Raw genomic sequence first — 16,554 nt, 5'->3', positions numbered from 1 at the left:
TACTACATAAATTTTTGCACTAATTGCTAGTACGGAGTCAAGGATGGAAGGTGATGACTGTCCTGGCTAGTGTACTTTAATAAGACAACTAAAACACCTCCTGGTAGATCTTCTGATGCAGGACCAGTAGTCACTGAGAGTGCGTTTGCATTTGGAACCCTCATGTCGAAGGACAGCCTTGTGGACATAAAGACTTTGATCCAGGTGGGAATATTTACTGAACTGAGGTTGGAAAAAGAACACTAGACAGAAACACTGTTCACTAGTACATTAGAAACAAGTCTGTCATGGTCCCATGGGTGGTTCTCAAAGAGTTGTATTTTCACAGACCTTTCCAATCAGACTTAGGAATCTTACAGATCATGTCGCCTAACTCCCCTCTGTGTTCTCTCCGCGTCTTTTATTAGGAGTGAAGAAAATGCCCAGAGAACTGTCTCACAAGTGTCAGTGGCAGAAGCCAGAGCTAGAACCACAGTTTCTTCACCCATCCTGTGCCCTCTTTCCTGCATCCTGTGTTAACTACAAATTAATATGGCACACAGGGACACAAGTATCCAAATGGGACATAACCACCACCTGGCAAGATCATCAAAGCCAAAGCAATAAGGGTCAGCAGAGTAATCTGAAGTACCTGAGACCACTGGGACACAAAGCTCAGGGCATATGAGAAAAACCCACTGCTTAAGTTGAATAATCTCAACAAACTGAGCAGAAGCTTCTCTACAAACTGCACCACGTGTAAAGCAACATCAGTCCACTAGCAAAGTTCAGCACGAATCTAAAAATAAATACATTAAACAACAACAAAAAAAGGTAAATCCTGAAATCCAATAGATGGCACTGGGGGGATATGGGCCATCTGACGTCAACCAATGAGGAAACTGGCTTTGTTTGGTAAACGGGTTAGATAACTTGGACCTCTGGTTTTAGATTTCAAAATGAAACTTTTTATTTAAACTCAATCATTATATACCCACTGAACTGTGGGCAAATGGCACCTTAGAAGTATGTAAGTCATATGGCCCAACCGGCAGCAAGTTCTTGTTTCTCATTCATCCAGTGTTACACAACCAATATTTTCTAGAGTATTAACTGGAGCGTGCTCCTTCCTCTACAATCAGACAGCCTTCCCAGATGCGGGAGGAAATGGAATGGCCGCTGACTACTCTGCTTTCGGAAGTTTTCCCACTGCCTGCGGACCTGTGTGAGTTACTGAAACAGCCTCCTCACCAGTATCTCCGCTTTTTATTTTCCTCTTTAAGCCACACCACAGAGCTGCCACATTGTGCTTCCTACATTGTCACTTCCTGTCACACCTTCAAGGAACCCTTTACCTGCAGAATAGGTCCAAACTCCATATCTGGCTTCGGAAGAAGTCCGTAGTTTAGCCAGAATCATGTCCTAACAAAGTTGTCTTCCTCCCGGTCTCCGGGTGGGGGCCTGCTGTTTCAGCACGACACATTGATACTCTTCTTAGGTTAGCGGTTTCCTCCTGCAAACTCCTTCCTCCCTGAAACTTGCTGTCCCCTGCTCCTCACCCTCCACCCACAGACTCCTCCTCCGAGAACATTCCTCCTCCGTGGTGATCCTCTCCCACAGGAGCAAGGGTGGGGAGCACTGGTCTGACCCCAGCTCTATCACTAAACTACCTGTGTGACCCTGGCCAAATAGCTAAGCCTCCTTGAGTCCGTTTCTTCACCTGCCCAGAGAAATGACAACAATCCCTACACTCCATGGGACTTGTGTAAGATTTATGAAATCAGTTCCTGCACAAGGCTTGCCACATAATAGGTGCTCACTAAGTCTCTCCCTATCACACACGACCTTTATTCTAAGTTACTGATCGATATATATTGTCATCTCTCCTTGAACACAAGAGTCCCAGCCACTGTTATCTCCCAAGGACATCTAGCAAGGTTCTGGCACAGAGCAGATTCTCATGCTTATTAATGGAGAGGTGTCATATCCCAGCTCCATGCTCTCGCTCTTTCTAGAATGGAAAACCTTCAGTGAGCCAAAATGCTCTAAGCACTTGCTTTTAGGTAGTTTCCCACAGGTACCTCTCTTAGTGATCCAACCAAATGAGATACAGCACTCACAGAGAATGCCAGAGATGTACATTTTGAACCTGCTTCCAAAATTCTATCTCTACTCCAGTCTCAGGAACATGTCCATATTAATAGTGGATGGACATGTGTAATGGAAACCTTCAGAAAATGACACCTGCTTATGCACCTCTGTTCACATCTGGGTAGTTGAAAATCATCAAGAGTTACTTCAAACTCTCAGCAGAAGTTACAGTGGTTTTAAACTGTTTCTCAAAATAAAATCCTTTCTTCAAATGGTATTCTACTTGCAATACTAATATATTAAGCAGCTGAAAGTGGAATTTCTCTGAACAGAGTAAGAAGAGGAGCATGAACATCCTCTCGCCACACAGGGCCAATGTGTCCAGAAGAGAGAGAGAGAGAGAGAGGGAGAGAGAGAGAAAGAGAGAGAGAGTGTCTGCGCGTGCATGCATGTACATGCAAAGGGGAACTCCCGAGGCACCTAAATCAAAAAGCTAAGGCAAAAACTACAACTTAGAAGAATACATAAATAGTTTAGGAGAATGGGCAACTATACAGTACTCCTTACTCCTTACTGGTGAAACAACGTCTATGAGACAAATTTACAGACATACAAATGCAATGTCAAAAGAATCTAAATCTTGTTCATATGATTGACCTATGAAATACATTGCTGTCACATTCTTTACAAATGGCACTCAAGTTTATGTTATAGAAAAAGAGGAATATAAAGGGCATGAGGTGGTTCTGTGGCACAGAGGCAATGCCATCTCTGGGCAACCCAGGCAATGTGTTCTTATTCACTTCCTGCCAGCGTCAGCTGTACAGGGACTCAAGGGTTGACTGGTGACCTACAAGCCCTGAATGCTGGATTTCTCTACAAAAATCCCTCAGATAATGTAGAAACTTAGAAATCATTTGGGTGAAGAATATTTAGTGGCAATGAAAGTAGTTACAATATATATCACTTGGTGAAATAGTTTCATACAGGAGTATGGTACCAATTTTATAAATATAAATGTATGAACAGGTGTTTTTGAACTGGAATTATACACATCAAAATGTTAAGTCTTTAGAACTATTCTTACTGTCCTTTCTTAATTTTCCAAGTTTTTTACAATTAACAATTTTTTTGTGATAAAAAATTAAATATTCAATATTATTATTTTTAAAAAGCCCAGACCAACAGTTTCTGAAGGAAAACAAAGCAATGAGTTCTGCACACTAGACAGAGGCCAGCGTTTTTCATATTGTGGACCAATAAACGGATTCCTATGAGGCTAGGAAATACTAGCTTCCTCACCACTAAATCCCTCAGCAGGAAGCATGTTGCCCCCATGACGCCCATGCACAGCACATGGTAGGTGCTCAATAAACGCTAGCTGAATGGACAAGGGTGAGGGCCTTGTCCTGCTCCAGCCCATTTTGGATATAATTCCTGTGCTCATGCCTCTTTCTCTACCCTTCCCTCTGCTCTTGCAAAAAACAGAAACATTTCTGGAAACAGGCTGATAGATCCTGCGATGCTCACCAGCTTGCTTAATGGGCATAATTATTATTTTTTAATTCCAATCTCATGAGTGCAAGTAAAACAGACCCTTTCTCACGTGTGTGACAGCACATGGGACCTGGGGAGAGGGGACCTAGATGTGAGTATTTCTGAAGAAGAGAATTTGGACAGGAGGGAGGGGCTGGAGACAAAATAACGTCCTATCTGAAGACCTGGATTCCAATCCTGGTGCTGTTACACACAGGCTGTGAGACCCGGCTGGGCCTGTTTTCTCAACCCTACAGGGAAGTGCTCATCCTTGCCTCACACAGGCATCATTAGGAAAAGGTGGGAAGACTGATTAAGTGAAGGGATTTGTAAAAGCAACTGTCCTATTCAAATGCAAGATTCCCTTAGAGGCAAAGAAGTTACATAAGTCACCAGCATCCTAAATTAGGAGCCACCAGATAGACCTCTCTGCCCCGGGGGCGTGTTGTTTTATTACACAGAATTCTTACTTCCTATTATGCTTCCGGACCTGGTCCTCCTCCTCCATGAAGCCTTGTTGGATTATGAAAACTGTGATCTATTCTCTCTGATTGGCTTGGGCATCCCTGACCTGCCGGCACACAGACGTCCCCCGACCCCACTCTCTACCTTCCTCTTTCCCTCTCTCATTCCCCTGCCAGTCCTCACGGCCCTCCATCCATCCTCAAGGAAGTAGAGTTCATCACCCCACAGACTTGACAGGGGCCCTAGCATAAAGGTCTTGTCATGCCCTGCAATGATCTGTACACTGTAGACCCTCACGGAAGATGCCTTTGTTGGCTGATTAAAAGAAAGGGCACTGTTGACCAGCCCTCACTCTCAGGCAGGTATGATTTTCAGAACTAAGGAGATGGAGTTTGCTAGAGTCTGATCACTTTGACAACTGATTCTGCCAATGCTAAGCAGAGCTCATTTCTCTGAAATCTGTTAAAAACTACTGAGGCTATCTCCATATGAAATCTTTTATTGGCAATTGTATTGGCTGCCTGACCCGCAGACCAACTCTTGCTGTTGAGCATCTCAATCTACTCCTGTGAGACATTCACAAAATCCAACACCCCCACCCCCAACCCCTACCCCCAGTCCCTCAGACATCATACTGCCTCAGACAGTGTGTTCCCAAGGGAAGAGACCCATACTTCAGTCAATTGTTTTCCTGGCTCTTATAGATTTCATCTGACATAACCAGCTCTCTCTCTCTTTAAAAAAAAAAAAAAAACTACCATAGGCCAAATTTTTAACTTTGTTCTTTTCTGCATTCATGTTTACTCTTCTCCAGAATTAATGATCAAAATATGTATCAGAGTTCCTTGAAACTAAAAGTTTTCCCTGAATTGTCAACGCTCCTTCTGAGCGGTTCTTACCCGTGCATATACCGATTATCAAAAATCATCTGAAAAACGTCTCCAGTTGCTTTTTAAGGATTTTTCCATTCTGCATTTCCCCCAGGGCAGCACGGAAGGCTGGCCAAGGGAGATTCGCCAGGAGTTCACCCTGAGTTTCCTGCACAGTAGCTCACAGGGGCAGAGCCCTCCTTGAGCTGGCTTCCCAGGCCTGGCGGGAAATGCCGAAGGGTAGGGGATGGGAATGATTAGGGAGAGGATATTAATGAGGAAGAATCACAGATGAGCTTATTCAAGTCAGGTTTTAGTTGGAAGAGATGATTACAACGGGGATCCTACAGAAAATCTAAAATTCCCTGAGAATTTTAGTTCCTCTAATTATAAAAACAAAAGCAAAACAAACCTACCACTCAGTGGCTTTCCCATCTCTAGGAGACTGGGTACCCAGGGGCAATTCCTACATTCACTCTTCTCCCTAAGGTCTGATTTACCAAGCACATAACTTTCAGAGCCTAGCTGGGTGCCCAGCTGAATAAAGCAGGGCCTCCAAGTATTACCCTCTCCTCTCTAGCAATGGCATCTGATCTTGAAGATGCAGGAATTCCCTTCTTTATTTTGAAAAGACTCTTCCTTTCTTCCTCTCCTTCCTCGCTGTTGTTCAGCCATTGTCATTTCCTTGGAAGAAGTAGGGCACAGAATGAGTTGGGGATTCTAGCTTTGGAAAATCAATAATAAAAATGAGATTTGGGGTAAGTTCTCAGTCTTATCAACCATCTCTTTGCCCTTATCCTATTCCAAATCTACCCATTTTTTAGGGTCCAGGTTAGATTCCACCTCTCCCAGGAAGGCTTCCAAATTACCTTCTGCAGAGCTTCAAAAGAATCACCTAAATGGCACCATTAGAAGAGCTACCTTGCTATAGAATATCAATCTTCATGTCTTTCTCCCCTCTAGACAGTAACCTCCATGAGTTTAGAGTTGGTATCTTTTGAGCTTTGTAGCCCCAGAATCTGACAGTGTCTAATACAGTAACAGGCGCTCAGTAAATACATGTACATTCATTTAAATAATTACAGGCCATACCTTTTTTTTTCTAACCAAGGAACAATTATTATGTGTGTGTGAAATATTAAACACTGCTCCTCATTTAACACCACCCATTAAATCATCTGGCAGTGTTAAATTTGAAAATTTTAGTTTCTCATGCATATCATGCAGACAGTACAACTTCTATAATTCTTTATGGCTTCGTCAGTCTTGATGAGCATAATGCCTTTATAAAATAAAGATTTATGCCTGGGGTTTTTCAGCTGTAAGACAGAGAACCCTACAGGAACGAGGCTACTCCACCTCGACTGGAGTTAGAAGTCTCTTATCCCCTTTTCATATCATGTAGTAGATAGTTAATTAAATACAATTTTGTAGCTTTCTGTAGTTGTTTCAGTTTATTCTAGCACCCCAACGAGCACAGAGCAGAGTGGGAACTCAAATCAAACACTGGTTTAAATTTGATTATAATTAATGTTCTTCACTTAATTCATTCACCTGTCTGCCTTTTCTCACTAGCCCTGGAAAGCTGGAACCACTTCACTGGCGTTTTCCCTTCCAGATCCCACAGAGAATGATCAGAGTACAAAGAGCCAAGTGCAGGCGGGCTTGGTACAGAAAAGGCCCAGTCCCTCTAATTGCAACTTGGTCATTCAGTGGGCTGTAGTGAACAGAACTAACCCGTGACCTGACTTCGTGATCGATACCATGGGTTTGCGCAATCACTGGCCATCCCACCAGACCTGGTACCCGCACCTCACGCATTCCAAGTGCCGTCAGCAACCTGCGTAGTAACCAGAAGCTATGTTCAGCCCATCAGGAATGTTCCCATAGGGGCTGTTTTCATCCTAGAGACTGAAAAAAATAAAGGCTCACCTAAAAATATCTAAACCTAACTTGAAACATTATTGATGCTCTACATGTCTAAATTCAAAAAGAAGGCAAAAATGCCACCTATATTTGTATTTCACCATGGCATTTTAAGCACTTGTTTACATCCTTTACTGTGTATGACATTATACAATCAGGTCTGGTGTTCCTTAATCATGATATAGAGCCTTAGTTGAAATCAGGTTCGCAGTGGCTCAGATGAACTGTCCTTTCTTTTTTGGGTAAAGTGAAACTAAAGGAAGACTGAACTATGACTACTAAACACAGCTGACTCTCCATGGTGACTTCCCAAGCCCCACCAGGTACAGGGGTCTCATAGGGTCCCACAACTAGACTGGACACCTCCTGGGATGTTGGGTCTCTTAGCGATGTGTCCAAAGGGAGAATGCCAGTGTGGATCCCTGCCCAGGAAAGCACCTCAGACAGTGAAAGGCATGGCAGCCCTGTTAGGGGTAAAGGAAGAAGGGGTTCGCCCCACAGAGGGAACACTGTGCTGGGTCAGGCATATGAAGCAACAATGTGGTATCAGAGCAAGGCCCCGCTGGACTGGGAGTCCCAGAGACCAGATGGCTAAAGTCCAACTCAGCCCATGCAGAGCATCTGTAGGCAAAAGACTTGGACTTTTCTGAAATCTGATTTTCTCACTGGCACAAAGAGTATTAGAGATAATTTTTAAAAATATTCCAACCCTCCGATTTTGATAGTGAACACCTACCAGGTATGAGGCCCTGTGATAGACAACATGGGAGACAAAGAAATACTGGATACATTTCTCATTAATCTAGAATTATGCTCAAGTGGAGAAAAGAAGAAAGTTGACCTTGAGATTAATCCGCTGTTACCAAGCTGGGCTTCACGTATGTATGTGTATACACAAATGCACAGACCCACGAATCTTAGGCATTACATAACACACATCAAAAACAAGGACAGCTAATTTAAGTCCTATACTTGAAACAGAAAAGGTATTTCCAGATTTTCTGAAGATATTTCTTATTCTTCTAAGGGATCAGAGAAATAAGAAAAATTCCATTAGATGTGGTCTCAAAGTGGAATGGTGGGGTAGAGTCAGGATCAAATAATTGGGAAACAATAGATTAAATAAAGGTAATCATTTTTTTTTTTTTCCATTGCAGGTCTTCTCAGGGACTTTAATAAGCAAATGCATATTGAAACATCCCAAGAGAGGTTAAGACTGTAGTGTTGCAAACTATGGGCTACAGAGTCCTTTATTCTTAGTTTCTCAAGAGGAGGGTTCCGAGAAATACTCTTTGGGAAACAGTGTACCAAAGAGACTGTAAGTTCCTCTAAGTCAGGGACTGTGCGTTGCTCACTGCTCTGTCTCCAGCACCTGGCACATGGGACTGATTCAATAAAATATAATAAACTAAAAAGTCTGCCAAATGAGCAAATGAGTAACTATCGACTTCTAAGCAGAAAGACTGTCATTCATGATAAAATGGAGGTAAGACCTTGTCAGGAAGTAAGGAATTGATTCTTCAACATGGTATACTTCACTGTCTGGGCTCCAAATGGGCACAGGTAAGAGTTTCAGGTGAGGTTGCCCTCACCTTTACAAGAAGCCAAGGGCTACAAATCCATAAGGCACCCTAAAACACTCAATTTGTTTTTTCCTAAAAAAGAAGCAATAAGAGCTTCATAAAGAATGTTGACATTTCTCTTCTTAACTAGGAATAAGGAACAACTCAGAGGTCAGACTCCATAATTATCTTCGTTTCTTTACTGCCACCTTCTGGTTCCTACATGATAAACTTAAAATGTCACGTATATTTGTATTTCACCATGGTATTTTAAGCACCTGTCTACATCCTTTACCTCGTATGACATTACGCAAGTTAAGAGCCGTAGGGGCGGCCTTTGTTCTTTTTCATTTGACCTGAAGACAACATAGAACTTAGTGATTTGCAGAGCGAGAGTAAGTTATGAGCAGAGCAAGGACTAAGCACACCGGTTGGCTGCTCCAAGGAGCAAACACTGGGTTTAGTCATTTGGCTTTGTCCAGATACATCTTCAAAGAGCTCTACTGCTCGCTCATCCCCTCACAAACATAGCCTTGAATGAAAAATACCATGCCCTTAAAAAAGAGGATGCTGTTCAGATATACTGATTTTTTCAAGGGTAAAATCCATTCCACTTTACAAGGTTTTTGAGAAAGAATGCAGAGGATCTATACTTGATTTTTCACCTGACTGTTGAGATACCACTTGTCCCACAGTGCTACTCCAAGATGACGGTCCACCAGCTTCTTCCTAAACATACCTTGGTTTGGAAGCAGCAATAGAGTTGCGTCAGGTACGGGTGTTTCCGTGCTAGAGCCAAAATCCTCTTCTCTGTCATTGTGCAGTCCACATCATCATCCTGAAGGATGACGTCCTTCTTTAAGACTTTCACAGCATATACTTCATCTTTGCCTTTGAGCTCTGCCAACATGACCTGCAATCAATCAAAACCACCCCTGTCAGTGTATACAGGTAGGGAACAAAGAGAAGAAGCACGTGTCAATACCACAAGCTTAAAAACTGACTCCTTTTTCCTATCATTTTAAATAGTATGACAGCCTTGAAGAACGTTTAGAAAAAACTACCCATCCCAATACAGCTATTATCATTTATTTATTTTTAATCTCTAACACAGTGTCCAGGCAAAGAAAAGTTCAATGCACATATGTTAAATAATTATTCATAAGTTCATATACACTTATATTTGCAATTATAACATAGTACAGTATATATTTTAACTATACAGTATTTTTTTAACTGAACAGTAGTTCATAAACATTTTTCTGTAGTCTTCACCATTCTTGTGATTTCTGATACTCAATTCAAGTAAGTATATTACAATTTTTTAACCTCTTAGCTATCAGACACTTGAATTACATGTAATTAATAAGTATTATATAAAAATTGCATAGAGAATTTTTGTACATATAATTTTTTTCTCTCTTTTGGGTCATATCCTCAAGATAGAAAGCATTAGAAGTAGATTATGGGGTTAAATATTTGCACATTTCTAATATTTTCAAAAAGGATGTATAATATAATCTGCCACTAGCAATGGAGAAGTACTTTCATTTCATGGCAATTTACTAACACTGGGTGCTTCCCCTTAAAATGTTATTTTGTTCATGCAATGGGTATGAAATGTTGCCTTGATGCTGTTTTAACTTGCAATAAAAATTTTTAAATATTTTTTTTCTAACTGTATTTCTTTTCTGTGAACTATTTGGCAGTTTCCTCTGTCTAGTCATCTTCAGTTTTATATTATATTCTTATGATTTGTATGAGCTTGGTATATAAAGATACTAAGACTTTACTTTCTGTATGGGTTTTTCTAAATTTGTTTTATAATTTTCTGTTATTTTTTTCCTATTGGATAGAATTATTTATATTTTTGTAGTTGACTCTGTCCTTGTTTACCTTTGTGGTTTCTCCCATAGTTTTAAAGCTGAGAGCATGACTCCCTCTCCAGAGAACAAATTAACAGTTCTGTTTCTTGATATTTTTGCACTGATTTCTCTACAAATGTGACAGCTTTTCTCCCATTCAATAACTAACTCCTCAGTTTAGTTCCAGGATAAGTTGTTAGAACTAACAAGCAGTCACTCAGAAGTTCAATGAGGGAATTCAGGATGTTAACTTGAAGACCTTTAGTTACCCACATACAATACAGACTCCTTAAAACTGACTCACTTTGACAGTGATTTTTCCTAAGAAACAATCTAAACTGCTCCGGAGTCATCAAAGTTCCCATCCTGCCTACATCCGCCATAAGGAAACCTGGAGATTTCCACGCTTCCCTGCACGTTTCCCTTGACTCTCGCTCAGTGAAACCTGCTCACATTCTGGAGTTATGCCTGCTAGGGGACTGGGGTCTGCTTCTTATTTAGCCAGTATCTAAAGAATGTGATTACTTCAGCCTTTGCCATTCAAGTCAATCCGGTTACCTTCCTGCTGCATTGATCTCAGACTGAGATGGGGCAGGTGAGATGGGCCAGGAACCAGGCCCTGTGCCCTGGGGCTTCAGAAAGCCATTCTCTTTGGAGTGGAGTGGAGACAGGAGGCTCTGTCCCTCAGCAAGCCTCCTGACTCACAGGCTGACAGGTGAGGGCATGTGACAGCCCCCACCCCTGCCAGACGCTCCAGGGCAGGGCCCCTTTGCTTTGGGAGGTCCTGGAAAGACAACGCCAATCCACTCTCAGGCATTGCTTTGCAAAGAGCTGAAGAGCCATGGAATCATCTGGGATCACAGCTGAAATGTTAGCCAGCTTCCTAGGCTCTCTGCCCTTCCATCTTTTTTCTAAAATGAATAAGAATTATTGTTCCATCTCACCCCACCTTCAGAACGGTGGGGTGAGAATGCTTTATTTGAGCATTCATGCCCCCCCCCCACCACCACCACTGTGTCTCTCTCAGTGGGGAGCAGGATAGGGACAATGGCACTGCAGGCAGAGGATCCTGATTCTAGATATGAGGTGGTTATCCCCACTACCTTGCCACAAGCAGAGGATAAACAAAACACATAGTAAGTGCCAGAAAAGTCAGTTACACAATAGTAGATTTCCAAAGTAACACATGCTAAGATTTGTTTTGAGCCCTGAATTCACTGAGGGCAGAGATTCTAGAGTTTATTTTCAAAGTCTTTGCAATTAATTAAAACCAGAATTTCAGATGACTCTGGAGGAGGGAAGAGATGTATTGTTGCTAGTATTGATAATGAAATGCCAAGCATATGTAAAGCAATGTAAACTTTCGAAGTGCTTTCTGACCCACTAGGTCACTTGGTTCCTGTTCCCATTGACAGGCAGCACACACTAATCCCAAAGAGGTAAAATGCCTACACTAAAGTCCCACTACTAGCTACGAGCAGCACCCCAGCTCCATGTGCTTGATCTCAGGCCACTTCCACTCAGTAGTGAGGAAAACATAACAAGACCGGGTGGAAAGGTTCATCGCTTAATCTTACATCAAACAAATGAGGGGACAGATGCCACAGGGCAGAGAAGATCAGCAGTTCCGCCCACACAGGCCACAGACCTTGCCAAAGCTGCCTTTGCCCAACACTTTGATGAAGTTGAACTCCTCTAGGCCCAAGCGCTTGGCCTGGCCTTGCCGGACTTCACCGTTCTCGCCGGGGCTCACCAGCTGGCCGTCCGAGGATGCTGCCGCCCTGTGCTCCTCCCCTCGGTTGTCAAATGACAGGGCCTTCCGGATGTTGTTTTCAAGTTCTTTTATTTCTAGGGCCAAGGGAGACAAGAGAGTGCATTAGTGCACACCTCATGAGCCCTTCCCACGAGGACTCAAAACTCAGAATTTCAACCCTTTGAGCCGGCAACCCTCTTTTTGGCTCCTTCTTAGCAACTGATCTGGTGTGGCATTCCTTTAGGTTCCTTCATTGTTCTACACACGTTCATGGGCACCTAAGGAACAGCAGGGCCTAGGCATGCAAAGAGGAGGGGGACACAGCCCACCAACCAACTTCTTCAGCTTAGATTGGGATCCCCCCGTCTCTCTGAAAGCCCCAAGGGGCTAGTAGCCTATTCAATTATTCTTGGTTAGTGCAAGAATCTCAGCCTTCTCTCTAGAACCTTGCAGAGTTCCAAAGGCCATGGATAACCTTTGAGTTTCCTTTGAAGATTAGAGACTAATTGAGAACTCTCATCTTGGTAATAAAATTATTTCACTTTCTAAAGGACTTTGCTTGGCTTTGTTGCTAGGTTTAGTCTAAAGACCCATCTCATACAAGGTTATTTAACAAAATCAGCAAGGAGCTTATCATTAACCAAAGAATTGCTTCCCAAGTGACATGCTGCAAATCTATCTGAGATGGAGCAGGGATTCCTCAGCACAATTTCACAATGGTGATACAGTCCTGCCTCCTTCGGAGTGTGCCACGTGAACTCTCTGGGGATGATAACGCTGGGTGATCCTTTGACCTTTTCTCTTTGAGGAAGCTTTATCGTTAGCTATTAATTCACCAAGACACACACTACTCTGTATAGAAATGGGCATCTTGAGCACAATCCAATTTTAAGACACTTGTCAATAAAACTGGGATTACAGAAGGAGGACTCTTAACCCTTGGGAATCAGAATCAGGCACAAGTGATCAGATGCTGTTTGACATCAAGAAATCTTCAGCTTCTTCCCAGAGGCTCTGAGGCCCATGAGAGCTCACTCAAGGAACCTGGAGATCTTTCTTAGATCTGGTGTTTGGCTCCCGTATGAAGGGGAGGGGTGAGGAGAGCTTCTGACCCTACAGCTGTTTCCTACCACATACTCTTAACTAAGTATGACTTTTAGTCTCAGCATAGAGCAAAAAGTCTCAGTTTCCAAGGCAAGTTATTTAATGGATTTGGAAGACAGAACTTGGGTGTTCAGGGATACTAAAGCTTGAAGAAAATGTCTGTGCCTGTACAATACGGGGAAGAGAATCCGTGCCTTCTTTATTTTGTAATAATGCCACGTCTTGCTAAGAGGGTTTTCACAGTCATCTGTGCTCATGTCACTGCTGGATAATATTGGTACCTGCACTAACTGGGGACAGAGCAAGGCCCTGAGAGGTACTGTGCCCTGCCAAGGCTGCAGAGCACACTGGGCAGGAACCAGGCCTAGAAACCTGGTTAGCTCACTCTCACAGACAGTCTCTGTACCATATGACCTCATCTCCTTGAAGTTCTCAAAGGAGGTCTCAGCATTCAAAAGGGAAACGTGAAAACACCCACACTGGTCTGGGGCAACACCTACTGGTCTGGAGGTCACAGAGCCTCATTAGATAACTTACAAATGGGTTGAGCCTCCTTTGGAATGATACCCAGTATAAATGTGCAGAAGGTTCATTAGAGCAGCACAAAGAGAGACTCAGATCAATTATTCTGTGGCCTCAGGACTGGCATGCTGCCTCTGCAGCTGTTTTATTCTCTCTTGGGTAAGAAGAGTAGGGTCATAGTGATGAAACTCCAAGGAGGGTTTGGTGGTATAGAGTCTGAGCGTGGGATCCCTAAGTCAGGAGGGGCGCTGTCTCACCCTTATCCCTGGCTTAGATCCTGACCCTTGGACAAACCTTTTCAATTCTCTGGACTTCCACTTCCCACTCAGTAACATGGGGAGAGTAAAGGAACACCAGACTAGAGTTGATGTGAGCATAAAATTCAAATAGTGAATACAAAAGGGGGTTACAAAAAAAATGAAGGCACTCTAATGCGATGATGATCAGCCCTGTTCTACAGAAGCATACTTCCCTGCCAGTGATGCCTGGTTCTGGTCACCAGAGGGGAAGGTTTCAGATGTGTAAGTCCCCACGCAGCCTCGCCATTCTTGCCTGCAGAATCAGGCAAGGAGGAGATAGCCTGAGCTGAGCTTCAAGGGGAGTAAGGCCCAGAGCTGCCATCCTGCCCACTTCCTGCAGTTTCTTCCCCACTCACCCACCCTGACTCCTGTCCTGATCTCAGGTTGTGGGTGTGATGATTGGAGTCAGGGGGAAGGAAATCAAACTCAACTGAGTGATGCTGTCGGGCCTGGGGCAGACACTGGGGCAGAGTAGTAAGAGCAGGGGCTGGACCCCCTCCTGCTTCTACACTGAGAACCAGGAAAAAGAAAGAACCACAGCATCCCACGCTCTCCTCTCTTACTCTGGCCTGGCAGGGATTAAAGGCAGAAAGGCATTGAGTGCCTTGCCCTCAAGGAAGTCTTGTAGAGTGAAAGAACAGCTAATGAATCAACAGGAAAAGTGTGACCGAAGGCATTCCAGGCCACTGGCTGTGTCGGCTAACACAGGTCACTCTTGGGTAGAGAGGTCTGAGCTCCTTGGAACATCCAACAGCCAGGCTCAGAGATAAAGAAGCAAATCTGGGCATCTCACCCTGGTCACAAGGGGAGGTGGGTGCTGACTTGGACCGATCTTCCTCAGAGGGTGAGCTTCCAGAAGCAGGCTGTGGGGACTCAGCACCAGCAATGAGCTAGAGAGAGGGAGAGAAAAAGGGGGAGAGAGGCATCAGAAGGGAGGGTGGTGAGTTTCCCTGAGGTCCAAAGCATCAAGATCCTATACCAAGTACCAAAGGAGTACCTGGTACACAGTAACACTTGCTGAACGGATCACCTGACAGCACAGTCTCGAGGTCTCATTGGCCAATTGAAGGGAAGAAAACAAAAGACTTCAGTTTGTAAAATTTTTATTCTGTCCAAATACAACTGATCTTTTTTAAGCAAAACTCAACCATGCTCCCTTCCATAAAACCTTCCTTGCCTGTCCAAGCAATGCAAGTCACCTCACCCAATATGATATGTATTGTCTCTAACACACTAGTGTGGCATTTACTCATTATCTTATTCAGCTATAGTTAATAATATCTGTATGTGTATACTGTGTAGGGCTCTCTATTTATGTAGACTATGTTTTTTGAAGGTAAAACTCTATCCAATGTGGTATTGACATTGCCCATGCTGACTTACACAAAATGATACACATAATAGATGCTCAGTAAATACTTTCGGATGTATTGATATTTGTTGGCAAAGTTTAACAGGACATTCTCAGTGAACTCTGTTTTCTACACAACTGCTGGCATAGACATCTTAAGTTCCCATTAAAGCCATAAGTTTGGACTAAGAGACCACAGGCACTTCTGTTCCCTTTCCTGCTTGGTCTACAACTGTGGGCACATGTCCTTTCTAGATGATGGACTGACTACTTGCAAGGGGCACGATGAAGGGAATGAAAGCTCCAGCAACCCTGACACTCCTACAAAGAGGGCCTTTTAGCTTCTGACCAAGGGCCCCTGCCTCCCATCCTCTCATACCAAATTGAGCTTCTACGTGGTTCACTTGATTCTGCCCAGCTTTTGCATCAGAAGCATTGCAGCAATAAAAATAGCAGGACTGAACTCCCTTAATCTTTTACTTTGCTTCTTTCTGGATTTCTCCAAGTTGGCTTCTTACCATCAGGTTTCCCAAATCCAAGACAGACAGATGACACCTGGCTACTGGCATAGCTCATGTAAATACGGGGGAAAGGGTAGGTACTGAGTTTTCTTTAAATTGTTTGTGACAATAAAGATTCTGCCTCAATCTCCCCCTTCTAGCAAGGAAAAAAGTCTAAAAATGGTTCTCAATGTGTGTACGTCCAATATTGTCTTCACACGGTGTTTGCATAACCAGCCTCTTCCAGTGGGGCCCTAGCACTCTTGGGTGCTGACCTTCTGCTTGCAATTCAATGACTTGGGCCAATAACGTAAGTCTTGTTTCCACCAGTGGAATGCTCTGAGAAGAGCCACCAGAAGCACAGAATCTCACAGGTAACCAGAAAAAGAAACATTTTCCCCACTGCAATTCTTGCAAAACAGCTTTGTTCATTGGGAAGGTAGGGAAGTAGCAGTTTAAGAAAATGAAAACAATCCACTTCTTCCCATTAAAGGGAGAAGGCGCTTCTGAGAGGCACCAGGGAAAAGATGTGGCAGTTTCTAAAATGAGAAGGGAAACAGAGGACCCTTCAGAAGGCATTTTAGGGCAAAATTTGGAAGAAACATTTAGGAGTAAAGATGGTAGAGGCACTCAGAGCTAGATTCACTTTTCTAGTAAAAGCTTGAAAATGTCTGATACTGGGCAATGAGGGCCACCGCCCAGCTACCTCCACCAGAATCTCTTGCCCAATGA

At 43.3% G+C, this 16,554-nt stretch overlaps 1 protein-coding gene across 2 annotated transcripts in view; it reads right to left on the bottom strand.

Moving 5' to 3' along the window:
* Window positions 1-16,554, bottom strand: part of PRKCE (protein kinase C epsilon) — a 482,979-nt gene that overhangs the window by 136,254 nt on the left and 330,171 nt on the right. For both annotated transcript variants that reach the window (XM_090281241.1, XM_090281242.1), the window contains exons 8-10: window positions 14,765-14,861; window positions 11,942-12,141; window positions 9,168-9,341 (exon numbers count right to left, since the gene is read on the bottom strand). In XM_090281241.1, coding sequence (XP_090137367.1) covers window positions 9,168-9,341; window positions 11,942-12,141; window positions 14,765-14,861 — 471 coding nt within the window. The remainder of the gene's footprint in view (window positions 1-9,167; window positions 9,342-11,941; window positions 12,142-14,764; window positions 14,862-16,554) is intronic.

The sequence above is a fragment of the Furipterus horrens genome, unplaced genomic scaffold (genome assembly GCF_987537825.1).
Source record: "Furipterus horrens unplaced genomic scaffold, mFurHor1.1.pri manual_scaffold_6, whole genome shotgun sequence".
Taxonomy (NCBI): Eukaryota; Metazoa; Chordata; class Mammalia; order Chiroptera; family Furipteridae; genus Furipterus; species Furipterus horrens.
This window is presented reverse-complemented; position numbering and strand designations above follow the sequence as displayed.